We start from the raw sequence: 27991 nt of genomic DNA, 5'->3' as shown, positions 1-27991 counted from the left end.
TGCGCATCCCTTCCAACTTAGGTTATTCAGGATAGTCTAGATCAACTTGAAAAGAGGTAAAAGGAAGGAGAATTTGACTTCAGTGCTTCAAAATTTTCTTCTCTTGGCATCTTTTATTGGCCCCTTTTTACTTTCTGTCTGGCTTTTGCGTAACACTTTAAAATGTATGAAGTGAGAAGAAAACAAACTTTACACTTCTCATTGGGCTTTAAAGGTGGGTGTGATCTCCTCTCGGTGTCCACCTGACATGCTGGTGTTGTTGGAATGGCTTTGGTTAGTGAGTGTGATATCAGTCCTGGAAACTCCAGTGGAATTACAGAATGGTTTGGGTTGAAAGAGACCTTGAAGTTCATCCCATTCCACTCCATGCCATGGGCAGGGACACCTTCCACTAAACCAGGTTGCTTCAAGCCCCATCCAACCTGATCTTGAACACTTCCAGGGGTGGGACACAGAGCAAGCAGTGGACGGACAGCACTTAGTACTCTTCATAAGGTCAAGGCTTTTTATCAGAAAACTGTTAATAAAATAAGTTCTCCTATAGCTGTTAAATTCCTTCAAGCTGGGAAAGTTCTGGACATTGGCCCTATTGTACTTTTCTCACTTGGTATTTTAAAATAATGATTTTTATTTCATATATCGTTTTTCTTTTCTCCAGGTAAGAAACCAAAAGTAACCTGCCTTTATTGAATTCTCAAGAACATAATCGACCCCTTGGTACATTATCAAGATGCATTAGGAAACTGAATCCGGTGCCAAAAGAACTCCATGAGTTTCCATGACTCTCCTGAACCCTGACTCCAATACTTTTGGATATAAATTTCTCTTCTAAGGAGAAGGGTGTGTACTCCAAATCCTTTCTGCCAGCTTGCTGGCAGAGATATTTCACTAAGATCATGGACCATCCTAATAGGGATAAGGATGAAAGGCAGCGGACGACGAAGGGAATGCCGGGAAGGAGCGGGCATGGTTCTCGACCGAGCTCATCGGCATCTTCTGGCGTTCTTATGGTGGGACCCAACTTCAGAGTGGGCAAGAAGATTGGGTGTGGGAACTTTGGAGAACTCAGACTAGGTAAGAAGTAACCATTTTGGTGGCCTGCATTATGCACATTAGCATTTCACCACTGGAATATAAATATGTAAAAATTTACCCTGGCTCGAGAAACGCGTGCGCTTGTCTCGTTTCCCAAGTGTCGAGCTGCCTTACCTGAAGCTTCTGACTCATAAGATGTAACTCTTAACATGATTTTGATTTGCATAAAGTCAAAGGGAATACACTGGAGAGGCCAAAGATGCAAATTTTGAACAATCCCAACAAATGAAGACTGGTCTCAGCGCTGAATGTCTTGCCTAAGGTGAAAACAAATCTTCTTAACTGTGTGAATTGCTAAATCTTGCTCTCAGATTTCTCTCCATAAGCTAGAACACGCTTTTAAAGTGCTGGGTGAGACTCTTTCCAAGCACTCAGACTCGATTCCACATCCTTCTCTGCCCTCCACAACCTCGCTGCCCTAATTCCAGCCCCATCCCACTCTCCCTGCTCTGTCCCGTGTGCTGGACTTGCTGGCAGGAGCGGGGCATGGGATTGGCCATCTGGCTCTGCTCAGCCAGCCCAGCAGCCCATGAATTTTCATGGACTGTTGGTCTTCTAACCTCATCTTGCAGCTGGTTGCACAAACAGATGGTTCCACTAATGCATTGTTTGTTTAGGACTACTCAAGAGTTCAGTGCAGAACAGTGCATTGGGCTCTTAAGTCATCCTAACCAAACAATATTTGTGTTTTAAAAGAGGTGGGGGAAGCACCAGTGTTGCTTCCCATATCCAAAGGGTTGTAACACCTAACTATTGACAGTATCTTTGTAGATTCCTGCTCAGAATCTATGTCATCCTAAATTAATCTGTGTAGTCTCTCACTCTGAGGTTAGGTTGTTGCATCTCTACAAACTGCTGCTTCTCCACGGTGTAAAGATTAACCAGCTCACTTATGGTGTGTCTCAGTAAATGGGTAGTTTGGTTTCAGCATTACATCAGAGACATTTTATTGATTTGCAGGAGCAGAGATAACACTCCAGAGGTGGAGAGAAACCAAGGGCAGGGACGGAAACTCCCACCTCCCTGCACGAGTGGCAGCTGAAGATAGCTTTGGATCCTTACAGTAACATAACATGAAAAGCTCTATTGCATTCTCACCCTCCCCCAAACAGCAAATGTCAGGATCCCCAGGAGGATGTTGAATTGCTTTTTAATCCAAGTTCTGCACTGAGGTTCAGCAGCTGTAGTGGATCCCTCCAGGTACTGGGCTCTTGAGTTTATTCAGCTGGTGCCCAAATCACAGAATCACAGAATGGTTTGGGTTGGAAGGGACGTTAAAGCCCACCTCATTCCACCCCCTGGCATGGGCAGGGACATCTTCCAGTAGACCAGGTTGCTCCAAACCCCGTCCAACCTGGAGTTGAACACTTCTGGGGATGGGGCAGCCCCAGCTTCTCTGGGCAGCCTGTGCCAGGGCCTCACCACCCTCACAGCCAACAATTCCTTTCTAGTGTCCCCTCCAACCCTGCCTTCTGGCAGTGGGAAGCCATTTGCCCTTGGCCTGGCAGTTCGGGTCCTTGTTCAAGGGGCTATTTTGGAGCCCTTTTAGGCACTGGAAGGGGTTCTAAGGTCTCCCTGAGCCTTTTTTTCCCCAGATGAACACCCCCAGTTCTCTCAGCCTGACTCCAGAGCAGAGGGATTCCAGCCCTTCTCTGGAATCACTCCAGCAGCTCCACATCCTTCTGCTGTTGGACCCCAGAGCAGGAAGAAGCTCTGCAGGTGGGGTCTCACCTGAATGGGACAGAGGAGCAGAATGCCCCCTCCCCTCCTGCTCCTGGCGTTGCTGGGGCTCCAGCTCCTGTTTCCATGATTCTTTTTCACATTTCTCAAAATTTTAGTGGTATTGGGTTTGTGATTAAAGTACAGTTTCATAGCATATACTTCGGAGAAGAGATTCCACTTCTGAAAAAGTCAGTTTACAGAGAAATTAAGTTTTAACTATGGAAATGCAACACCTGCTAGGTGAGTGGCTGTTTTGTTTTTAATAAAACATGTATTGTTAATGCTGGTTAACTAAGAATTTGGGCAATGAGCCACACGTAATGATAACAACCATTAGGTCTAAGGTCCTTCCAGGAACTGAATTACCCTTTTTTTTAAACTTCTCTTGCTTTTTGCCTGTCACTATCCTTTACAAACTCCAGTTTGATCAAATAGCAGCTATTTCTCTTGCACAGACTGCTGGTAATTATGGCTGGGGGGAAGGAGAAGCTGAAATCTGAGCACACAAGTCTCTGATAACAGTTTTGTCCTGTGAGGATGGATGGTGTGCCCCTTGCTTTTTGGCTTTTTTTATGTGGTTTCGGAGAAGTTAAACCCCAGTAGCACAGGCAGAGCAAAGCCTGATAAACAAGGGAAAAAGAGACTTTTCCAATTCCCTGAAGTGTTTCTCTATTTTCAGGTGTTGTGTTTTCACTCCAAGCTGCTCTTGTATCAGGGGAGCTGATTGTTCAGGGAGGAGATGGCACGTGCCTACAGAAGCTGTTTGCTGTGAATATGCAGCTCCCTGCTCAGGGTTGATCTTTCTTCCTGAAAATACAGATTGCCCCGGGGACATTACTTTTTTGGAGCATGTGGAAGCAGCACAGTTGGATCCCAGCCCACTGAGGAGATGGGATGGGGACACGAACACAAAACTCAGCATGTGATAGGAGGAAAAGGAAGAACTGGCCACAACCTGTGCCGGTTGGATAGGAAAAAAATTCTTCACTAAAAGCATGGTTGAGCATCAGAACAGGCCTCTCAGGGAAGTGTTGGAGTCACCATTCCTGAAAGTGTTTAGAAAAGGAGTAGATGTGGCACTGCACAATGTGGTTTAGTGGGAATGGTGGGATTCAGTTAAAGGCTGGACTTGATGACTGATGATCTTGGAGGTCTTTTCCAACGCGAATGATTCTGTGATCTGGCTCAGAATAACATGGAACAGGGTTAACCGGTGGCTATTTCTTTAGATAGGGTGCAGAGTAGGGGGTCTGGCAGGGCGTTGTTTTCCCAGTTGGCTCACCCATACTAGCAGGAATATGGTGCTAGCAGAGAACAGGGGGTCCTGTTTGCCATTCCCATGCCAGATGCTGATGGATTTGGGATTTCATTCTCTTCTGTACAACACCAAATCATGCAGATCCCTGGTATCTGCCAAGTCAAACCTCATGCTGCCTCGGGAGCTGAAGCACCAGGAAATTTTTTCCCAAAAACTGAACCATGAGCCATGGTAGGGATACATAAGCCTCCACAAATGTCTCTTTTTCCCCACCGTTTGACACCCTTATTTAGTAATGCAGTTAAATAGGAACTAATGTAAAGTTCTTAGTTTCAGTAAGTTGGAGGGTTTTTTAAATGAGCATTAAGTTCTGGATAGAGCATATCATAGAATCACAGAATGGTATAGGTTGGAAGGGCCAGTAAAAGATCATCTTGTTCTAACCTCCTGCCACGGGCAGAGACACCTTCCACTAGACCAGGCTGCTCCAAGCTCCATCCAACCTGGCCTTGGACACTTGCAGGAATGGGGCAGCCACAGCTTCTCTGGGCAACCTGTGCCGGGGCCTCGCCACCTTCACAGCCAACAATTTCTCCCCAGTATCCCATCTAACTCTGCCCTCTGGCAGTGGGAAGCCATTCCCCCTTGGCCTGTCCCTCCAGGCCCTTGTCCCAAGTCCCTCTCCAGCTCTCCTGGAGCCCCTTCAGGCTCTGAAAGGGGTTCTCAGGTCTCCCTGGAGCTTTTCTTCTCCAGGTGAACACCCCCAGCTCTCCAGAGCAGAGGGGCTCCAGCCCTTGGAGCATCTCCATGGCCTCCTCTGGACTTGTTCCTTCTTGTGCTGCAGACACAGAGCTGTTACTGGGGACCAAATCTTTTTGTTCTAACACCAACATTATCTGGCATTTTCAAAACTGTGTGTCCAAGTATTTAAAAATTACCATTAATATGGCTTTTCTCCCTGCTTTGAGGGTGAAAAAATTGTTAGGATGGGCTAGATCTAATCCATATCATGATTCCTCCCTTGATGGGCTTCTGCACCAAAGAGATCTGGGGAGAAGTCTGTGTTTTTATGTGCATCCCGAAGTCAGATGTCAGCATAATTCACACAGAGTTCTCATGAAGATTTAGCACATCTGAGCAGCAAGTAGCAAGCCCTAAGCTAGCAGAAAAGTTGCTTATCTGTAGCTTGCGGGGTCAGAGCAGGTGGATCTGATCTGGGAAGGTGCCCCCCAAAAGCAAGAACCACCCAGGCTGTAGTTTGAAGGCAGGAGCTTTGCTTCCAAGCAAGTAAATCAATCAAATAAATAATTAAAGATGATAATGGCATCTGGTACTGGGGCTGTAGTTCCCAAATAACAAGGCATAATGTGAATATTGGATGAGAACAATGTGGGATGTGGAAGGGTGAGAGTAGATCCTGGGTAGGGTCTACACCAGGAGCTGTTAGCAGGAGATGTGCTCTAAAAGGGACAACAATTGGGCACATCCTGAGTGCCCAGACAGTCTGGTGTGTGTGCAGATGCATCACTTTGGAGATGGCTTGCTTTGGGCTCCTCTGGTGCCTGCAATCTGTTCATGTATTTGCTCCGTCTCACTGCCAGGCCTTGAGAAATCCACTTGGGGAGGTTTCCCACGTGAATACCAGTGACTTAATGCATCAATTCTTTGGAATATGTAGTTCATAATTGTCAGTGGAACTCCCCAAAACTGAGGCATAGACTTACTCACTGCTCCATCAAAAGCTTTGCCTCAACTTGAAAGGCTTTTCTTAGCACAGTTATATGGATCGTTTGTCGTACCAAGTTAAGGTGCAGCTTCTGTTCAGGGCTTGTCTCCTGGGAGCCTTTGCTCTTCTATCCTAATCTGCCTTGAGGGAGGAGGAAGGATAAACCATTTCACTTTGGACAGTGTGACAGCAAAACTGAGGAGTAGATCTCAGTCTGGAGCCAGCAGAGAGATTTTGGGGATTTGCTTTGCCATTGTAGCTGGCAAAACAAGCATCTCATGCTGCAGCTTTGGGAAGGGTTTGGAGTTCAGAGGTTGGACCTATTTGTACCCCCTTACATTCAGGGTCTCCCCGTAGTGCTCCGGTGAGGATGCATTAGCACTGGAGGATGAATTAGTTCATTTACCTTTGGCTGTTGTCCTGATTTCCCAGGCTGGTGTGCTGCTTAATCCCAGCTTTTTAACTGAGGAACTTCATTATGAAAATTACCTTCTATCTAGTCCCCACCCTCATAAAACAGACCATAATAAGCAGGATTATGGCTCTGTGTACGTGGAGGGTGTTGGCCGTGTCCGTCTTTGCCTTGAAATAAGTTTGGAAGAGCACTGTTTCCCCGATGCCATTGTCCTGCGTTGGTGGGAGAGCACAGGTGTTGATGGAAGGGCTGTGGGTGGAAGTGCACCCCTGCCTTGAAAAGGTGTGATGGAGGTCATGGGATCCATAGGGGATGGAGTTCCCATGCCTCCCTCCCTGGGGGTTTTTGCTGTTCAAAGCTGATTTTCTCACATATTTGGGCTAAAGCTTCCCTGGCTCAGTGTCCTCAAACTGAGCACTTTCAACCATGTTCTGGGCTCATCCCCACCAGAGGCAGCAGGTGAAGACAGGATTCTGCCCTGCTCAGCTGAGACCCCACCTGAAGAGCTGCCTCCAGCTCTGGGGTCCAACAGCAACAGGACATGGAGCTGCTGGAGCAAGTCCAGAGGAGGCCATGGAGATGCTCCAAGGGCTGGAACCCCTCTGCTCTGAAGCCAGGCTGGGAGAGCTGGGGGTGTTAAGCTGGAAAAGAGAAGGCTCCAAGAAGACCTGAGAGCCCCTTCCTATGTCTAAAGGAGCTCCAAGAGAGCTGGAGAGGGACTTGGGACAAGGGCCTGGAGGGACAGGCTAAGGGGGAATGGCTTCCCACAGCCACAGGGCAGGGTTAGATGGGATACTGGGAAGAAATTCCCTCTGAAGGTGGTGAGGCCCTGGCACAGGTTGTCCAGAGAAGCTGTGGTTGCCCCATCCCTGGAAATGTCCAAGGCCAGGTTGGATGGGGCTTGGAGCAGCCTGGTCTAGTGGAAGGTGTCCCTGCCAATGACAGGGAGTGGAACTGGGCAGTCTGTCCCTTCCAGACTAGTCTGTGATGTTGATTGGAGCTCCGTTTGGAAGGGGGAGGAGCTACAGCTGCAGCTGCCAGTGGGGCTCATTCTCTGGTCCCTGATACAGAGCAGGTATTCCAGGTGGTTTTAGGCTGCATTTCCTCAATGTCCTCACATCTTCTCCCTTTCAGCCATTGCTGCAGCCCAGATCTGTCTCAGAGGGTGAAGCAGGTCATCTGCCACCTGCTTTTCTACCAGTTTGGCCTTTTAGTCCCTTCCGTGCTTTCCAGTGTCTGAGTATTCCCGATGAAACTGCAAAACCTTCTTTTTACCCTTTGTTTCCAGTCTGGGCATAATATTATGTCTTTTACTGGAAAGAAATAGATGGAAAGCACCTTGTGTGTCAGAGGTTAGTGCTGGGGCTCAGCTTTCACCTCTGCCTGCAGAAACACCTCCCTGAGGATATTTAACCTCGCATTTAAATACCTGCCCTGTGTTAAACTGCATCACCAGTTACCAGAACAGGTTGGAGCTATAAAATTGTGCCTTCCTGATGGATCTTAAAGCAATATGCTTGGTGCATGCTGGGCCTGGGAACACCCAATCCCAAATTTAGAGGCCAGAACTACCCTGAGAGATACAGCAGGGAAAGCAAAAAAGAAGTAAAATGTAGAAAACGTGAAGCTGTTATAAAGTAAACTAAATTTCCCTTGATATTTCAGGATTTAAAAATGACTGTCTGTCTTCTCTCATGTTCGTAATGTCTTTAATTTGATTGAGTCTCCCAGTGCTGTTGTGTTGTATCCATGTGCCGAGGAGGACACGGCATGGTTTTAATGCTGCCATGTGGGTATGGCAGAGCTGCTCCGGCTCCTGCCTGCTCTGAACAATGTCACTCCCTGTCCTGGGTTTTCTCAAGAGCTGGACTGTGCAAAGCATCAATATCCATTACAGGAATTGGAAAATAAGTGTGTAACAGAACCAGGCTGATGCTACAAATAAACCCTGATAACTTCCAGCCTGGATTGCTTCTGTATTTTAGAGCTACAGTTGCTGAATGGAAGCATGACTTATGCTGTGACAGTGCTAAGCAGTGATGAGCAAAGGTCAGTGCTTCCCTGCCTAAATTCATGGGGAACTTTTCATGGTGACGGCTGCCCTTCTCAAAGGGGACAGTGGGACAAGAGGAGATCAGAAAGGTAGAGGGTGCCAGGGTGGTGGGACAGAGCAGATCCAAGGCCTGCCTGAGTGTCCTTCCCCAGTGGAATCTGTTCCTGGAGAGTTTGATGTTAGGCATGAGCAATGTGGAGGTGAAGGGGAGGTGATTGCTCAGATTCCCTGGCAGAGGAACCAGAGGATGTTGAGTGATACTGTAACTGGCAGTGTCAGAGCACATGGAGAGATGCTCGGTGACACATGTAGCTGTGCATCACTGCCACAGGTTGCTGAGGGGGCCAAGGGCTCCCTTCAAACACCAGACAGGCTCCTGGAGGAAAAATTCCCCTCCAGCTCTAGCTCAGACAGATCCCAGAGCTCTGGCTCAGCTGGATGTGTGCTCGGCTGGCTGTGCTCATCCTACGCTCCTTTGTGCTTTCCAGAGCATTATTAACCTGGTGAAACTCCCTAGAGATTCCAGGATGAAATTGTTATGTGTCCAACGGATCCAAGACATTTCCAAAAGAAATTATGCTCTGTCTCTTCAGTTTTTTGTTCCCCAGATGTTTTTGGTGTGATGTAGGTTATAAAACCCCATGTCTCTGTGATACCTCCTCTAAGGTGTGCACGGAGCATAAGTTCTGCCCTAAAACACAGTTCCCTTGTTCTGAGGGGAAGGTGGTGTTTGCCTGCCCTGCTGAACTGCTGCAACTGATTATTTTGAGGCTTACACTTAGTTGAAGACAGGAACATTGGGGGGAATTGGGAAAACAGCCCTTTGGCAGCAGTGACACTCTTCCTCATTGTGCCTCAAGCTGCAAGTGCTGAATGTGGAACTAAAAGATTTTTTTCTTCTCTCCTTACAGGTAAAAATCTCTACACCAATGAATATGTAGCGATCAAACTGGTGAGTTGAAGTTTCAGGTGTCCTTAAATGACTTGTACTTCATGTTAAAAATTCAGATCAAAAGGAAATCTCTCACTTTGGGCTCAGTGCTGCTCTCATCCTCATCTAGAATGACTTATTAAAACTAACATAAATTCTTGAGAACACTAAAAGCAAGGGAAGAACCCATCCTTCCACATGCTGAATGCTTTTGGTATCTAACTGGTCTGTAGCTGTCCTACAGCAGTGAGAGCCTCATTCTCTGCCCAGGTCCCATTGAAGGGCACTGAGGATGGGTTTGCCACCTCTTCCTGCTCCATGGCTTGAGCCTTTCAGTTCAGGACTGCATGGATTCTCCAGTGATCAGAGCATTTGGTCAGGAACCTGGCATGGTGCAGCCTGCTGCTCCATGTCTTTGGAGTCGAGAGGCAGGAAAGAGGGAGTTTCTGTGGTTCAAATTCCCTTGGGGAGTAGGGCACAGCTCCATCTGGTACAATGCTGAGAGGCTGCAGATGCAACAGGCAAAACAAGATCCAGTTTGGTGAAGGTCAGTCTTTCTTCTGGCTGCTGTTGGTGGCCAGGAGATACAGTCACATCATCTGTGGAATCTGGGGGATGGGGAACACCCTAACTTGTAATTCTTCCAGATTTATAAACTCACAGCCCAGTATGTTTATGCCTTAACTTTTCCTATCTATAAACTAAGGCTTTCCTTGGTCCCCAGCAGTTTTCAGATTCAATTTCTTCAGCTGATGTGCTCTCTTCTCACCCGAATGCTCTTTAATCATGATCCAAACCCTAAAATCTGCAGTGAAACTTGTAATTCTAGCTTGATACTGGCAGTGAACCTGCCTGTTTGTCCTGGTTGGTGCTGTCTCGCAAAATGACAGGAATCATTCTGTTACAGAAGACCAAGATAGATGTGGTGCATTAATTGTGATCACATCGAAGTGCCACAGATTCCATATCTCTGGCATTCTCCTTGTGATGCACAGTCGATGAAAAATAATTAGGGCTTTGCAGGTGAGACTTGTTTTCAAGACTGTTGACAAATGTCAGAGGATATTCCCTAAAGTAAATAAATAAACACCTGCAGTGGAGTTTAGGATCAGAATCGCAGGATGGTTTGAGTTGGAAGGAACAGTTAAAGATCCTCCAGTTCCACCCCCTGCCACGGGCAGGGACACCTTCCACTAGACCAGGTTGCTCCAAGCCCCGTCCAACCTGGCCTTCAGCACTTGCAGGTAGAGGATTGCTGGTTTTTAAGCAATAGAAGATGTGCTGTGTACACAGATAAGGTGTTTTATTCAGTCAGTAACGCTCCTGATTTGCTTTCCAAGGTACTCCCCCAAAGTTATCGCATTGAAAACCATAAGGAAGTAGTAGTCCAGTTAAAACACAGCTGGACTAGTCCAAAGGGTGCTTTTTTCTTTCAAAAAAGTGCCTGCAGTGACACCTCCCAGTAACCTGAAGCCTTTCCACAGCCATATGGCTCCATGGCATTGCCTCAGACTGCCTTAATCTGGCCTGTTTTTCTGGTCACATTCTTTCTTCTTTTTTTCTTCTTTTATTCCCCCCGCCCCCTCTCCCCCCCAATAACTGAGTGTTAAAGCAGTTACTCTGCAACACATTCCAGTTTTATTTGTCCTGTTGTGATTCAAGCTTAATGATTCAAGCTCTGGTCCTTCCTGTGTGAAGGGCTGGAATAACCATCTTATGACCATCCAGGTGTTCACATACCTGCTCTGTTTTGGAGAAGTTTTATGAGGGAACAGTAGAAAAGATGGGGGTTCCTTGGTCTCCTAATCTTAGAGAAGATTCCTCAGGAGTAAAAATTACTCAGCCTTGTCAGCAGCAAATATGCTGCTCTTACATGTGGACTTCAATGCAATTTTTTTTATCCTTCAAATAATTCCTGGATTAGTGGTGGAGTAGCTGCTTTTGATGTACTTGTAGGCAATGTTTTCTTTTATCTGCATTGTTGGACCAAGTCAAAGCTCTGCTCCAAGTCCTTCTGGCTGTGAGTTCATCTTCTGCCACTTCAGCCCTGCTGTCTCAGCTATTCCTGCCTCTTGTCATGATGTTAAAGCTGGAAAATGAAATTTCTTTTGTGGGGTTTAGGTTTCTTTTTGGAGTTGAGGCTGCACCGTGGAAAATTGCTGGCAGTGGAGATGAGTCCTTGTGTTCTGCCTTCTGTGGTGTCACCGTATAGCTCCTGGTCCTGCTCTTCAGCTGAGTTACTTGGCCAAGGGCATCTGGTGTAATCTTCTGAGGGTTTTCAAAGCTGGACTGCATATGGTAGGAATTCCTTTCCTGGAGGAGGTCGTCCTGGTGGCATTCAGCTGTAGCCTGGGTGCAGTACCAGGCCAGACCCTCTCGTAGTGACAATGGCACCGTTGGTTCCAGCTGTGGATTTTCTCCACTGAACAGCAGCAATTCAGTTATTTTTACTGCAAACACAACATCTACCAGCATCTCTAAGTCCTTGATCTACAGGACAACCATCTGTTCTGGTATGATCTTGGAAGCTGCTACAACTCTGGCAAACATCCAGAGCTGAGGATCCAGCAGCTCCTGGTGTAGCAGTGGCTCGGGATTCCTTCCCCGATTTCGTCATGAGCAGCATCACATCCTGCTAGATCAATCCTTCCACCTTTTTATTGGGATAAATAAACTATTCCCTGGACAGGCTGAGTTCCTGTTGCCTTGAATCCCTGCACTCTGCAGGTGTCTGTAGACTCTCCCTCAAGCCACCAGTAGCAATTATCTTAATTTAAATGTGACTTACATAACAAACTAGTTTGTGCATTGCTTTATATTTGCCTTCCGTGAAGGTTCAGTTTTGCCTTCGCAATATTTTTCCCCGTTGTTTTTGATGTAGTTGGTCATCTCTTCTCAGTGGTGACCAGTGATAGGACCTGAGGGAATGGCCTGAAGTTGTGTCAGGGGAGGTTTAGGTTGGGTATTAGAAAAAGGTTCTTCCCTCAGAGGGTGGTGGTCACAGCACCAAGGCTGACAGAGCTCAAGGAGCGTTTGTACAATACTCTGGGACACATGGTATGACTCTTGGGGGTGGTCCTGTGCAGGGCCAGGAATTTTACTCAATGATCCTTGTGGGTCCTTTCCAACTCATCATATTCTGTGATTCTGTGATAATTGACTTCTAAAGCTTTTAAACATCAGAAAGGTTGGACTTAATGACCTTGGAGATCTTTTCCAACCTCAGTGATTCAATGATTAAGTTGATAAACAACCAGGAGCATTTGTTCCCCTTGCTGAGAAATAGAGGGGATGACTTGAGCTGGTGAGGAACAGCTTAGCTGGAAGTCAAATTGCCTGAATTCCTGGACAAAAATCCTTCTTCGCACTTCAAAAGAAGTGTTTAACATGGAGTTCACACCCAATGTGGACATTAGTCTTCCAGTGCAGACCAGAGGTCAACGAAAATTGAGGCCAGTGTTAACTTCTGTCTCAAAGCTGCCCTAGCAGTCAGTGAACTCGCATCTCTGCCTGTCCCAAGGGCACAGTTTTATTGCAAATGTAATTACTCCAGTCTCTTAATCCTCTGAATATTAACTTCATATTTTTAGAAGTCCTGTAATCTTGCATGTTAATGCCTTGATGGATCGTGGGCATTAAGTCACGTGCGTAAAGCGCAGATGAGTAACAGTTGACAAATGGGATGGTTTGGGTGCATTGCAGACTTAGCCATTTGATTTTTTTTTTTTAATTCTGTGCATAAAAATAAAAATATTCTTGAGTGCTTTGAGATGTTTGACTGACACCTGCCACTGGGTGGGGAGATTTGTTCCTTTTTCCCACTGTCTGGCTATGTTGTGGTCCTTGCTGGAAGCAGCTCTGGGCTGACCTAAAACACACCCATGACTCAACATTTCTCAAAAATGCTGACTGGTGACCACAAAAAACCCTTTGGGCAACCACATCACCCACAAAGTGAACGTGGGCTTGAACCTTTGCAACCTTGACTTCCCTCTGGCAATGACCAGGGTCGTTCTTCAAGGACCAGGAGCTTTGTGAAATGATTCTTGAATGTCACTGCTGTGAGTGAGCTTTGTATTTAAATGAGAAGGTTATTTCTCTTCTAGAGAAAAAATCTTACTGCTTTTTGTTCTCTCCTTATTTAAATGACGTGTAATGGTGAAATCTGTTGTTGAACTTTCAGTCTAGAGCATTTTAATTATGCACAGTAACAAATTTTCAAGTATTGGATCAAACTTTCTTTCAGTCAAATTGATTTTTAACCAATTTTTTTATCTCTGTTTTAGGAACCAATCAAATCCCGGGCACCACAACTTCATTTAGAATACAGATTTTATAAACAACTTGGAAGTGCAGGTGAGTAAACCTACCTTAAACTTATCAAAAGGGATTTCTTTATTAAATCAAACATCACCATCATATTTGTTATGTAACTCTGACTTGAACTTACCTATCTGGGCGAATTCTTTTAGCCTCCCTCACACAATTTTTAGAAGAAATTTGGTAAGAATAAGATTATTATGATGATACTGGGTCATTGTGTGGATCTAAAACCTCAAGTTAATGAGGATTTACTGATCTGGGGAATACCCATGTGAGTGTGTTTGTAAAACATTGGGTCTATCAATGGATGGAAAGTTATTTGCTTATAGAATGACCTTATAAAGGTTATAAAAAGTCTTAAAAATCCACGAAATTGTGTAGGAAGCAGAGAGCTTTCCTAATGAAAACCTGAAATACTGTTTTCATTGGTGTTTACTAAATCATAAGAGTGTCCAAAAGCCGGGCTCAGTATCTTCTGTGTGGCCATGGTCACAAAAAACAGGAGAAAAATAGAACAGGATAAGCCAAAGGTGTAGTTTTTAATACCCTTTTTTCTGGCAGTTTCTGATTTCCCTAATACAGGACTTGAATTGTGTCTAATAGTGTTTGGATTCTTCTTCCATGAATTTATGGTTGCTTTTTAAACCTGAAGAGCCTTTTATCATGTGCTGTTTCCAATGCCAAGGATTTCCACAGCCTTCCCATTGCACAAAGAAGTGAAGCAAAGACCTTCTCTGCTTCCTCTGTGCCTTGATCATATATTAACTTTAAGCTTTGCCAAGTTTCTGCCATTGCTGTAATTTTTTTACACTTTCCTCTGATTTTATTATTCCTGTTTTCCCTGAATGGACCTAGCTTTCACTGGCAGAGGACGTCCAGTGGATATCCAGAAATACTTTGGTAATAATATATTACTGAAATACTAATTTAACTCCCTGCTTGAGTTCTTGTGGTCTCTGGGATAGCCCAGCCCATGTGTCTTGTGACACATGGATGAATCCCAACCTGTGTTTCCTGTGCCATTTGGCTTCCTACCACTCTTTAAAGGTGTTATTGAGGAATTTTGAAACTGATCAAAAGTTCAGGGCTTGGCTTTCTTTTGGTTCGATAAAGTGTTTTTAATGAGTTTTCTCCTGTTCCTAATGAATCTAAGCTTTCTGTCAGGTAATGCTCACCCACTTAGGACATTCGTGGAATCATGGAATGGTTTGAGTTGGAAGGGGCCTTAAAACTCATCTTATCCCCCCACTGCCATGGGCAAGGACACCTTCCACTAGACCAAGTTGCTCCAAGCACAGTCCAAACTGGCCTTGAACACATCTGGGGATAGGACAGCCACAGCTTCTCTGGGCCCTCTGCCAGGGCCTCACCCACCTCACTGGGAAGGATTTCTTCCCAATCTCCACTGCCGTCTAGCATTTATCAAGCCTCATGAACAACCTGACTATTTCTATGTCCATGTGGTCCCACAGGCACTGCATGCCCAGCTCTCAGCAGCTGTTGGATGCCATTAGAAGCTCTTGCACTACAGTTTTGCTAAAACACCTGGAAATGGACCAGGAGCTTGGGTGGTGCATGTGAACCCCAGCTCTGGGCTCGCCGTGCAACCTTTTGGTGGAGTCAGGCTGCTAGGAGCAGGAGCCTTGACTCAGTGTCTGCATGGCACACGGAGGATCAGGGGAAGAGTGGCTGTCTGTATGAGCAGATTGGAGCTAAATATGTACTGACTTTGGGAAATGGAGTGAGTGGTCTCTTCCCAGTGATGTTGGTAATGCCAGGCTCCCCTTAATGGTCCTTGCTTCAAAACTGCTCAAACAGTCTTGAAGTTCCAGTAGGGATGTCTGGTTACTTGGAATTATCATGTGCTTGCCAAACGAAGACTGAAAGTGTCCAAACCCATGGTGTGTATGACTCAGAAGAGAACAACAGGAGCGTTCCATGTGACACGCTGCTCAATAAATTAGCCAATTAATCCTGCCAAATGACGTGGCCCACTGTGAACCTCCCACCGCTCGCTGAAAAAGTGAGACTGGTGAGAGCTCTGCTGTGATGCCACGGTGGCAGCCTGGTCCTCTCATCAATACAACTGCTGCCTTCAACTGCGTGTGCAACCAGATGGTCTCAGTGAGCGGCGTCTCTGAGATGTCAGAATTGTCATCACCTGCAGCATTTGGAGAAAAATGGGGTTTTTGTCCCAATGAGAAGGGTTTTAGTAGTGATTTCCTTCTTGAATGCTCAGAATAAACATTTCTGAAGTGTATTGCTCTTGGGTACTAATTGTAGCAAAACTTAGTTTGGAAGGGACATACTTGGCTGTGGATCAGAGCCTGAAGGATGAATGTGGGTATTGGTTACCTGCTTCACTTGTCATTAACCAATACTAGTGAAATTAGTCTTCTTTTTTCTTTCTCTAAGCTATTCAGTCTAGTTTTGCATTTCCCTTGGTGCAGTTGCAAAAAGCCCAATGATTCAGAAGAGAAATCCTGGATGAGCTTCCATGTGTGATGTTTCCACATGAACAGAGGAAGCTGTGGGAGCTGCCTCTTCCTGAATTCAGCAGCAACTCTATGGCCTCCTGTGCCACGTGCTCCATCAGCATCAGTGTTCAAAGACTTTCTGACAAGGCACCAAATTGCATCTGTTCCTTCCCAGCAGCACCAGCTTCTCTGCCTGCCACATGGCTTGGATGAGCATCACGAGTCAGCTTGGATTAGCCAGGGAGCAGACTGGATTTTATGAGTCTCAGACATCTTAAGGTGTTTCACACTAGATCAAGTTATACTGGAGCAGGGAAAGGTTTGATAAAGGGATCTAAACTATAGGAAGGTGTCTCTTTTTGGTGCTTCTCAAATCAGCTCAGTACTGGTGGATGTATCCACTGGATTCACAAGTAGGTACTGGAGATAGTCCTGGGTCAGGAGTAATCAACTAAGACATCTCTGATGTGCTTGTGAGGGTGATTGGTGCTGTCTCTGATATTTCAGTGATTCCCTGTATCAAGAGAAATTAACACCTCCCCTATAATGTCCTTTCCTGTCCCTCTAAGAGGAGAATGTTTGCTTATTCTTTTCCATGATTCTTCCTTGAACTTTTCTGCCCCTCAGAAGTCGAGTGAGGCCCTGCTGCACAGTGACCATCTGCTGGCTTCGTCTGTCTCGCTGTGGAATTAAATATTTAATAACCTAAAATAGTGTCTCTGCTTTACCTTGGTGCGGGCAGCAGAACAGAACAGAGCAAAGAGCGGGCACAGAGTCAGAGACCTGATGGTTGGTCTGTAGGGTGTCCCAGAGAAGGACGAGAATTCCTTTAGGTTTTAGGCATACTGGGATACGATCCATTTGCTCACCACGATAATTGGAATAGTTTTAACAATCTCTGTGCAAACAGGTTGTGTTCCTGTCATCAATCCTTTGCAGTGTCGTACTGAACTGTTTCATGTTTGCTCTTTGTCCTAAGAGCCACTTGAGCGTGCACCAGCATCCTGACGGGATTCATCCTGGCCTACGCTCACATCCTGACCAGGATCTCACTTTGCTGGTGATGGCACAGTCAGTCCTGATTTTTTTCCTTCCTGGGTAGTACCTACCTGTGCATGGACATGAGGAGCACAGTCCGAGGGGGATGGGCGTCCCCCAAAATTAGGCTCTTGCTCTATGACCTTTCTTGAGGACTGGCTGATCCAGGTGTTCCCTCCTCCCAAAGGCTGGTTCCTTGTCTGCTGAGCTTCCCCTTGCTCTGAGGCTTTGTAAGGCTACTTGAATCCACTGCTTCTGGACCTTGAGGACAAGAGGAGCTCCCCTTCCATTTTGACCAGATGCTTTTACATCTCCAAGTGCTGCTGGAAGCAGTTTAAGTCTCCAGCATGTTTCCAGTGTTGGATCAGTCACTTGAGCTTGGCATTTGTCCCTTGTACTCAAAGTTTGTGGAGTAAACTGGGTCATTTGGCTATGACCAGACAGAGCTAGCTCCTGGCTCCCGGCCTCCCTGGCTACAGGGAGACCTGAGAGCCCCTTCCAGTGTCTAAAAGGGCTCTGAGAGAGCTGGAGAGGCACTTGGGACAAGGGCCTGGAGGGACAGGCTAAGGGGGAATGGCTTCCCACAGCCAGAGGGTGGGATTTGATGGGATACTGGGAAGAAATTCCCTCTGAAGGTGGTGAGGCCCTGGCACAGGTTGTCCAGAGAAGCTGTGGCTGCCCCATCCATGGAAGTATTGAGGGTCAGGTTGGATGGGGCTTAGAGCACCCCAGTCTAATGGAAGGTGTCCCTGCCTATGATAGGGGGTGGAATGAGATGGTCCTTTCCATCCCAAACCATTCTGGAATTCTGTGATTCCAGCAGTGACCAGCAGGTGTACAGGAATTACATTTAGGGGTTCTTTGTTACTGCATTTCAAAGCACTTCTGGCATCTCTCCCTCTGGTTGCTAGACCATATGTGATGCCTTCCCTGTAAGCATCACCTTTGGAAGGTAATATGGAGCACTGCTTGTTTCCAGGTTCCTTGTGGCTGCATGGAGCCAATGATGGAGTTTCCACATAGTGACAGCTCCTGCCTGTGCACATCATGTGCACAAGTCATGCATTTTTGATTCAGTAGTAGTTTATTTTTATATCAGCTGGCAGATGAGTCACCTTCCCCCACCCTTCGCTGTCCCACCTTGGCACATGTGATTCATTCAGCCCAGCTGGGTTCTGTGCCACAGCTCTGGAGCCAGTGCTCATCCCCAGGACGGGCAGGTGACATTGGCAAGTGGATGCTGGACGTCATGAACCTCCACGGTGCCATGGTGGGAAGCAGGAGAGGAGTCTGATACGCTGGAGAATCCCAGGAAACCAAGATCTCTGCTGTCCCCAGCCCACGCAGTGGATGAGTCACAGTGTAGGAGCAGAATGTTCTGAGTCAGGGAGGGATATGTCGGTACATATAGAATATTGATGGATTCTGTGGTTTTGTTTTAACTCCTGCTCTGTAAACAAGTTCACCTCTAATGAAGGATGGAGTCGGTGTGTTTACTTTGGGCCTTCTCTCTGTTGCACAACTCTCCCAAGCTCAGCAGTCTGTTTACTTGCTGGGAGGTAGGACAGAGGGAAATGAAGGTGGTATAAATAACTGAGCCTTTGCATAGTCTAGTCAATATTTGCATACATATTCTCCAGTGTGGCTGAATTGTCTGCTGCTCTATGCTGCCTATGGAGTTGGCTTGTCAGGATCGCCTGCGTTGAGCACGTTCTTCTATATTGCTCTTGCTTTACTCACGCACACTTTGTAGGTACCAGTGTCCTTTATGGAGAGATGTTTTCCATGCTGGTTACACAATGCTGTCACTCACATAGCAATTAGGGATCATTTTGGTAGGGCTCGTTATAGGATGGATGTAAACAAGTCACCGTGGTGGAGCACTCTGCCAACACTAGCAATTTCACGGGGAGCTCGCTGTGCCCAACACTCTTCCCTGAGGGTGCTGGAGGAACTCAAGGCCACGTGAGGGAGGATTAGTGCCAGCAGTCTACACCCCTCTTTAATTGAGGAGTGTGAACGTGCCCATTAGTCATGGCTGTGGCCACTTAAATCTTCAAAAATCCCAGTCATATTTGCCACCTTGATGAAACATCGTCATGGCCAGGAGCTGAACCAGGTCACCCCTCAGCTGGGTGATGGTTTGAGGGAAGATGGAACTGCTGGGTGGGGATTATCGTAAAATCACAGACTGCTTTGGGTTGGAAGGGAGTTTAAAGCCCATCTTGTTCCACCCCCTTTCGTGGGCAGGGACACCTTTCACTAGATCAGGTTGCTCCAAGCCCTGTCCAACCTGGCCTTGAACACTTCTAAGGATTGTCCCTCTGCACCCCAAAGTGGGTTGGCCTGGTGTGGAGTGACACACGGCTGTCACCTGAGATACTTTTGTATCCTGCTTCATTGTGTGGAATGGTTTGTTCGTATCTGTCACGTTCCAACACTCAGGAGGAGCACTGCAGTCTCCTTTGAAGTGCTGGAAATATTTTAGAATCCAAGTGCTCAGTGACTATAAGCATTTAATAAGTGACTCATCTGTACAAGGTCATACAAAATTGACATCTATTTGGGAGGAAAGCAGCTTGCACCTTTGGGCTGCATCTTGTGTCCATCATTCTCTACCTCAGATCCCTGTGATAGACTCAAAGTTTTGGAGGTGTTGGGTTAATTTCCTACTAGGAAGGAAAAACTCTTCTCCATTCCCAAATCCTGCACAGAAATCTGCCCTTGCTGACAGGTTGACTATGCTCAGCACAGAGATATGGTTTCATTCACCTTAAAATGGCCTTTTTAGGCAAAAAGTGGAGGCCCTCACACTGAGCTGCACCTTAAGGAATGGTGATGAGCAGTTTCATTTTAAAGTCAGGGTAGTCCAACGAGCTCAAACTTGAGAGCTCTCGGACTTCAGAGCTTTTGAATTGCAGGGTGAAATGTTCTGGATTACTGTAAGGTTAGAGCCTGCTGCTTTCAGAGCTGGCTTGCAGTTGATCTCCAGAGAATCATGTTTTACTATCTAAAAATATTTGGCTTTTATTTTCATGTGGCAGCTTCCTTATTAGGAAGGGCTTCCTGAATGTGCACGTTTCAGCATCTCAGCATCAGAAATTTTGACTTCCTTGGGCTAAATTTAGGTTTTGTTGATTGGAAGTTACCAGATGCTTTTAAAGCAAGGCCATTAATATTTGAATATGGGATTAGGGCAGTTTCCTTTTTATATTCCAAAAAGTCCTCCAGCACCTCTTACTCTTCTGGTATTTGTGCCAGTGATCACAAATCAAACCCCAGTGACACCGGGCAGCTGAAAACAGCAGACACTTTTCCTTAAAGCCTGACATGGCCATGAACTGGTAGCAGTTGGACTCATCTGAGTCATCCCAGATGCCTCATTGGGTTGTCCTCGTAGTCAGCCATGTGCACTGAGCAGGTTGTGGGATGTGCCGCTGGCTAGATGCTCTGAGGGTCCAGTTGGGCTCAAGGAGAGGGACAGACAATCATGAAGGTCTCTGTGCTACTTCTGGTGCTTTCTAGCAAGCCCTGAAGTATCTCCTGCTGGCTGGCGGCCCAGAGTGTGCTTGGGAATTGGAGTGCCTTAGCCATCAGAGTGGGGGAGGTGAAGATCAGAGAACCACACACTGGTTTGCATTGGGATGGGGCTTAAAGCTCATCTTGTTCTACCCCCCTGCCATGGGCAGGGACACCTTCCACTAGATCAGGTTGCTCCAGGCCCTGTCCAGCCTGGCCTTGAACACTTTCAGGGCTGAGGAGGCCACATGATCTGTGATGTTTGAAGATAAACTTTGGAATTCACGTTTACATTGAATGGAAAACCTAGTTTGGCAGTTAGGGCCAGGATCATTAATAAGGATGTAGGAACCGGTTGGCCTTGCTATTCTGCTCGTCTCCCTTTCCTACCCCTTCTCTGAACATTTTTCAAGCCATCGGGATGTACTTAGGAGCAAATTGAGCTGTAAAATCCGATCCATTTTCGGAAGGGCAGCTGTGGCAGATGTTGAGCCTGCCTTGATCCAAACAAAGCTGATTCCCTTTTGGAAGGTGGGTGCCTGATTTAGTGGGATCCCTTTCAAAGCAGCAGAGGCATCCTGCACATGCCAAAGGTTTTTAAGGTGAAACACTGAGCTGTGCCAGGGAGGTTTGATGCAAGTGAAATGCTGGTCCAGAGGGCTGCCCACCTCCCAGACCAGCTATCCCATGGGTTTGGAGTTTGCGCTTCAGAGCTGTGTCCTGCCTGCTACTGAAAAATCTCCACTTGGTAAAAGATAAGCCACAGCCTCTCTCCTGAGTCTGTGATGGATCAGGGGGGAGTTCTGCATTTTTGTAATAATTTTTCTGTCTGAAAATGGCAGTTTTTCCATTATAATTCCATTCCTACCCCCTCATGCTTGGCTCTCTTAAGGTGGACAGAAATGATATCTGGAGGTGGGATCTGATTTAGTGCCTCTGAACTTCTGTTTGGCAGTAAGTTCTGCTGTGATAAGAGGGAGTGGGAGGTTTTCCCTCAGGCTAGAAGGACCGTGTGGGTAACACTTTCCTACTCATCTGAAAAACCCCTTTTTCCCTCCAAACCTACAACAGTTATGGGACTGATGAATGCCCATCTCTTGGCTTGTTGTGGGGAGTTCACGTGTGTTTGGCTCTCAGCATCCATCACTTACTAGTTTGATGCTGCTGCAGGATGTCATCTGTCCCAGTGGGACCAGCATGAGTGTTGTGGGGCCAAGCTGCACGCATATCTCTGCAGGCAGATCCCAACACATCTGGGAGATGGCACACAGGGCTGCCAAAAGTGCCATCAGATTGTCGCACCATGGTCTGGTGTGAAGCTGGCCTTCAGCTGCCCGAGCATGGCTGAGCATCGTCTTACTCTGAGCATCCAGAGATTCCATGTCTGATGTGATGGCTGCTTTAATCTCACTGAGTTGGACCTGTCTGATGTCATCACAGACCCAGCTGCTGTTGGATCAATGCCAAATCCTGCCTGGTCATACCAGTTTTGCTTTATGCCACTGTGCTACCCTGGCTAGAATGACTCTGATCCCTGCACAGAGATGTGGGTTGGAGCTGAGCTGTAATCCGGGCTGTCAGATCCCTCAGCATTGTCACTGTGGTAGTGTCACCCCCTTGTGTCACATTCTGGTTGTCACCCATGGACCTTAAAGCATCACTTAACTTGTGCTATGGATTTCTGGCTTGTGGATGGGGAGGAAGGAGGAGCCAGTCAAAGCTCTGACTCCAGCCCGCAGTCTCCAATTGGAATGAGGTGAGGAAGGGCGGGAGCCACTTGTGACATGGTGTGATCAAATCAGGATGGTTCTCTGGGCAGCACAGGAGCAATTCAGCACAAGCCTTTTATTATTGCTACTTTCTTCATGTTTTTCACCTGCCTAGAAGGAGCCTCTGCCTTGGCACTGCTTCTGGAGTTAAATTTGGGTGCAGCTGAGCACTCTGTTAAAACCAAGAACTTCTGGTATTGATTTTTCTGAAACTTATACCTGTAATGTCATTAACATCATCACTTCATATGCATAATGTGCACATATTCCTCCCAAGGAGCAGCACTGTGCTCTGTGACCAAGGACAGGACCAGAAGGAATAGCTGGAGCCATTTTTTTAGTTTAAAATAACTCTTCTAGAATTATTAAACTGGTTTTCTCCTTCTTTTAAAATGTCGTTCTATAGGCCAGCTGCCATAATCACTGGAGCACGAAGTTGTTGCGAAGGGTATATTGATATAAAATCCAACAGTGACGTGGAGATTCAACTGCAGTCATTTTCCTTGAGCCCTAGAAATGTGAATTCCATCTCCTGAAACTTGCCAGAAAAGCAATTTATTGTGCTATGCTTTATTGTTTTGTATTTGTCAAAGATAGAAACAATTTTACATGACTAGTTTAGTTGTTAGAGCTGAAAAACTGCCTGTGAATGGATGTTCCTGGGTAAATTTCCCAGATTTTGAAAGTTTTCCTGCATTCAGCCTTTCCAGTAGGGCTGTTTCTCCTCCCAACCTCTTTTTATCTTTGTGAATACAAATGTGAACATGCTCTTGGTACCCCCTCTGCAACTACTTCTTCCTTTTTGGATGTGAGGAGTTGTTTAATAGAGTCAAGGAAAGCAGCTTGTATCACCCAAGGAGGATGAAATGCCTCCCCATTCTAATAACACAGCCATCCTGAAATTTGTTTTTCTGCAATTGAAGTAAAAATCAAATAGTCTGGATTTTTACCAGCAGCAAGAACAAATATGTTCTTCCTTCTGTCCTTCCCATGTCTGTTCCTTTTTCCACACCTTTTTTTTTGGTCGATTCAGATACTAACAAGCTACTCAAAACACAGCAGGGCTTAAATACATCCTGCATCTCCTGAGAAGATGCACAAAATATGCTGGAGTGAGGTTGGAGTCTCAGGGTCCATATGGACCTCATTGGAGATGACAGTAGCTCTGTCTCCTCACAACTTATTGTTGTGCTCAGTGTCATCTCTTCCCATCAAAAGCTTGGCTTTCTCTGCCATCATCAGGGGAGATGATGTTGATCCAGTACCTTCTTATGGCTTCCCCATCCCTGGAGGTGTCCAAGGCCAGGTTGGACAGGGCTTGGAGCAACCTGGTCTAGTGGAAGGTGTCCCTGCCCATGGCAGGGGGTTGGAACAAGATGATCTTTAAGGTCCCTTCCAACCCAAACCATTCTATGAACTCTATTCCCAGTAACGAACCTATCTGAACTTTTCTCATCTTTTTGTTTTTGAAGTAGATTATTCCAAAACCTGAAGGTCAAAACAAGCTTTTTCACTCCCAGCTCACAGACGTAACCCGTTAACCAACATGCATGCTCAGGTAGATTTTCACAGGGCATGTTTGAAGAGGTTAGAAGCTGAGATCTTGGCCCAGTCAGTGTTGATCATGAAGCTTCTCTTTCAGCCAGGATTTTATTCTGATTTGAAAATTAAGGAAAGGGTAGATTCTCATTAGTGTAATCAGCTTAAATGGGTTGACTACTCTAAAGCAATTTGTTTAATTTGTTTGGAACATGTTTAATTTTAGCTATAGATGTTCAGCTCTCACACACTTGCTATTTATGCTGTTCATCATGTAATTTTGTGTTCTGTGATTTGTAAAAATACACTTTCTGCTCTGAATGAGAATTTTGAGACAATCTATGTCCCATTCATCAGCACTGCTTTAAAATCACACAGAACTTTCTGTGCGCTGCTGCTGCTGGTGTGTCTCTGCATCATTTTCAATGGGGAAGAGTTCTTGCTGCTCACACAGGGTGTGGTTTTGTGTCAAGCATCAGCCCTTTGTTGGATATTGGATTGATCTCCCTTCCCTCTGTTTTGGGTATCTAATTTGGTGTTAGCTCTGCAATAGAACTCAGTGTCAAAAGTGAAGAGAGGGTCTGAAATTCTTCTATAGTTCTTGAAATTGAAAACATCAGCTTTTCTGTTTGGGCACACTACATGGAAGGGCAGTGGAAACCAACTCCCCATGGGAGCAAAAACCATGGGTGATTCAGATACTATTGTGCTGATGATCACTTTTCACAAGCTAGGGAAGTCTCCTCGTTACTTGCTCTATGGGGACGCAGTTTCTGCCTCTCCACTGATGTAGGTACCACGTGAAGCTTCTTGAAGTTGAGTGTCTTTTGGGCTGCTAGCTGTTGATGAGGTTTATTTGTAGCCTCTCACACTCATACACAGTGTCTGTGTGCTCTGCTGCAGCAGATGGGTCCTGCTTTCTGGGCCTGCCATGTGGGACAGACACTGCACAATCTGATTTCCCTTGGGCATAACCTTTGACTGGCATCTCTGCCCGTTGCCATTTCATAGCCGGTCCTGGAAATGGCTTTGGAATGTCTGTGTGCCTGGACTAATGTGGCTTCTTGGAGTATGCTGGATGCCTGAGGAGTTCTTAGGGCTGTTAGTCGTGCTGTAAAGCAAGACAGCACAACTTGGATCAGCCAGGATGGTCTATCTTGTGATGGAAATTTGCTGAAAATTCTTGTTCCAGGTGTTAATCCTGCTCAAATGAAGCACTCAGGAAGAGCAGTGGTCCTGCTGTTTGTTACTGTTCCCATTCTTGCATTCAAGCCCAAGCCAAGGTTTTTTTGGGTTGACCCAACTTGTTGCTCAGCCCCGTGAGCACAAGGAGGTGATGGGACAGTCCCTTTTGGTGGCAGCCCAGAAGCAGTGAGAGTTTAGCATCGCAGGAAAGCCAAGGCCGGTCTCGTGGGGCTGCTCAGGAGTGTGGGGGAAGAAGAGTCTGAGTTTTTGGCTTTGCTGTCTGCGCTCGCTGTCGTTCCAGCCACAAGGCTTTAATCTCTGAAATGATTTGCTGGGTTTTCGCTGTGCTCAGCTTGAATTTTTTCCAAGACATCACTCTGCTGAAGTAGCAGAATTTGCCTGTGGATTCCAGTGCAGCGATCAGTCTGTCTTTATTGGGGTGATAAACTTCCCGTGAGAGCGAGGGTGGAGCGGGGCCTTTTCCATGTAGCCGAGCCAAATCACTCAGCAGCAAGACCAAAGCCGTTAAGCAAATTGAGATGATTTCTGCTTGCAGCAGCCTCCACTGTAATAAAGTGCCATTCCTCCAGAGGAGATCCTGCATGTGTCATGCCTGGATTTTCTTTCCTTAATTTGTTGTTCCTGTTTAATGCCATGGAGCAATTCCTAGTTTCAATGTGATTTCATGCATTAATTGCATTAAATTGATCATGGTTTGTACTTCAGGTGTTGAGTTTACCTTTGAGTCCTTAAGATGAGACTCTGCTCTGCCAGTGGCTTTTCATCCTGCAGTCATTAACTCCAGAGCTGCTCACCTGCAACACGGTGCTGTGGCTTTGCGTGACCTTTCCAGTCCTCTCCCAACACGATTAAAAACCTGAAGGCCAACTGCCCAGACAAAAAAAGTCCTTTTTCTTCCATCAATCTCTCTTGTTGGCAACATCGTTCTTAAGTATTTACGAGTCTGCTCGTGATATTTATGGAGCTTCTGTGGTTCACCGTAGCAATGGACTCAGTGGCAGCAGGACACGGCGCTTGTCACTGAAACAGAGCCAAGCTACATCATGAATTATGCAGATGGGCTGTGGTAAAATCAAATTTGATGCAGATTTTCTTAGGCTGACCCTTTTTATTGTTCCATATGGGTCCAGAGCTACCTGTATCTCAAGTTCCATCCAGTCTCACCTGCCAACAGACACCCTTTTAATATGTACATCCAGCTCACAACTTCTCTTTCGAGCTTTACCCCTTCCCAATGAGTTGATGTCATGAGTTTGCTCTGGGCCAATTTTCTCTCACCCCTCCCCACACAATTGCTATAAGTTGAGAGAAGGTTTATGCAGAAAAAAGAGATCTGATTGGGGAGAATAATATTAGGATTTATTACTAGCAAGATAAAAACTAAAGAACTATATATATAACAAACTAGGCAAAAGTACTATGTATTTACAGAAATACCCCTTCCCCCTTTGTGTCAGTTCAGGAGGAGAAGTAGTCTCTTTTCCGTTTCCAGAGCTACAGGTCTTTTTAATAATTTTGCAGCACTCAGAAGTTCTTCTATTATCTCTAGGATGACAACTCCGATTTGTCGCAGCTGGAACTGTTTCTCTTCCTTTCTCTCTTCTATGTCAACCTTAGGGCTGGGAGTTACCCAGGCCCTGTGGGGATCTTCCATGGACTGCAAGGGAACACTTGCCTACCATGGATCTTCACCACAGGATCACAAGGGATAATGGCTTTTGAGTCCACCCCTGTTTCCTGTGGGGTCTCGCCTCATGAGAGATAATCTTTGATGGATCTCTCTAACGTGAGTCTACCTTTCAGGCAACAGTTCTTCCATTCTCTGCTGTCCCTCAGGGTCACAAATTCAGCTGCACCAGCATGGAGCCTTCACTGGGATCATAAGGTCCTACCCAGGCCATCTCCCTCCAGTGTAGGTCTCTCTCTCTCCATGGGCCACAGGTCTCCAGCAGGACTCTGTTACATTTAAGCTTCCCATGGAGTTACATCTTCTTCATGCACTCTGCTTCAGCGTGGGCTCCTTCATGAGCTGCAGAGGGCCTCCGCTCTTCAACAATTTTCCTCAGACGGCAGGGATTTTTAGTTTTCAGTCTCTTCCCTGCTGAAGGGGGAGAGACAGAGAAAGAGGGGGAGAGAAGCAGTTGCCCCCTTCTCGACTTCTCTCCTGCAGCTGCCAGCTTTGACCTTGGAGGTCCGTTGTCTCTGCCTGGAATTTCTTCTGCAGTATGTCTTGTCCAGGCAGTCTTTCTTTAAAATTTTTTTTCTCTACACTGTTACAGGAGAGAAGGGGTGCCTGGCTCCCTTGCCCGGGCCACACTTGGCCCAGGGTGGGGGGGGGGAAGGCGCACACCCAAGCCCAACAGGGCCGGCTGCTACGCTGGCTCTTCCATTTTCTTTCTGCACCACAACCTTCTCTTCCATTTTCTTAAATATATAATTGGCAGAGGCGTTGCTGAAACTTTTGTTTGGCTTTTTCTCTGGAAATCCACCTGGAAAAAACTATTTTCAGCCCCAAGGGGGACCAGTCGGTAAACCCATGACAGTTGAGTTGAGTTTGAGTGAGCTCAGGGCATGTTACCCCATGTTCCTCCTAACTTTGTTTCAGTAACTTGTGTGGAGCTGAGGAGCCCTGGCTTGCCTGGGAGGCTCCACAGGGCTCATCAGTGATGCTCCTTTGGATCTGGGACACAGTGATGCAGCTCTAGAAATCAGAATTCTATCACAGCAGTTTTACTCTGGCAAAGGCAGCAGGGAAGTTCTTGACTGCAGGGTTGGCAGCACTGCTGCTGAAAAGCCTCAGAGGGAAATCAAACCTTAAAAATATATCTGAAGCCAATAATGTCTCAGAATGCTTTTTTTCATGTTCTTTGCTACAGCCTCACCTTCTTGGAGCTCCCACCAAGAGCAGAGCCTTCCCAGA

At 46.3% G+C, this 27991-nt stretch overlaps 1 protein-coding gene across 3 annotated transcripts in view; it reads left to right on the top strand.

Annotated features, from left to right (window-relative positions):
- CSNK1G1 (casein kinase 1 gamma 1) overlaps positions 1–27991 on the top strand; it is a 98638-nt gene that overhangs the window by 40732 nt on the left and 29915 nt on the right. For all 3 annotated transcript variants that reach the window (XM_027889639.1, XM_027889653.1, XM_027889646.1), the window contains 3 exons: positions 659–1074; positions 9181–9221; positions 13487–13556. In XM_027889639.1, coding sequence (XP_027745440.1) covers positions 897–1074; positions 9181–9221; positions 13487–13556 — 289 coding nt within the window. In that variant the 5' untranslated portion in view covers positions 659–896. The remainder of the gene's footprint in view (positions 1–658; positions 1075–9180; positions 9222–13486; positions 13557–27991) is intronic.

Source organism: Empidonax traillii, unplaced genomic scaffold (genome assembly GCF_003031625.1).
Source record: "Empidonax traillii isolate 1590-97213 ecotype Southwest subspecies unplaced genomic scaffold, ASM303162v1 scaffold12:size2584012, whole genome shotgun sequence".
Classification (NCBI taxonomy): domain Eukaryota; kingdom Metazoa; phylum Chordata; class Aves; order Passeriformes; family Tyrannidae; genus Empidonax; species Empidonax traillii.
This window is presented reverse-complemented; position numbering and strand designations above follow the sequence as displayed.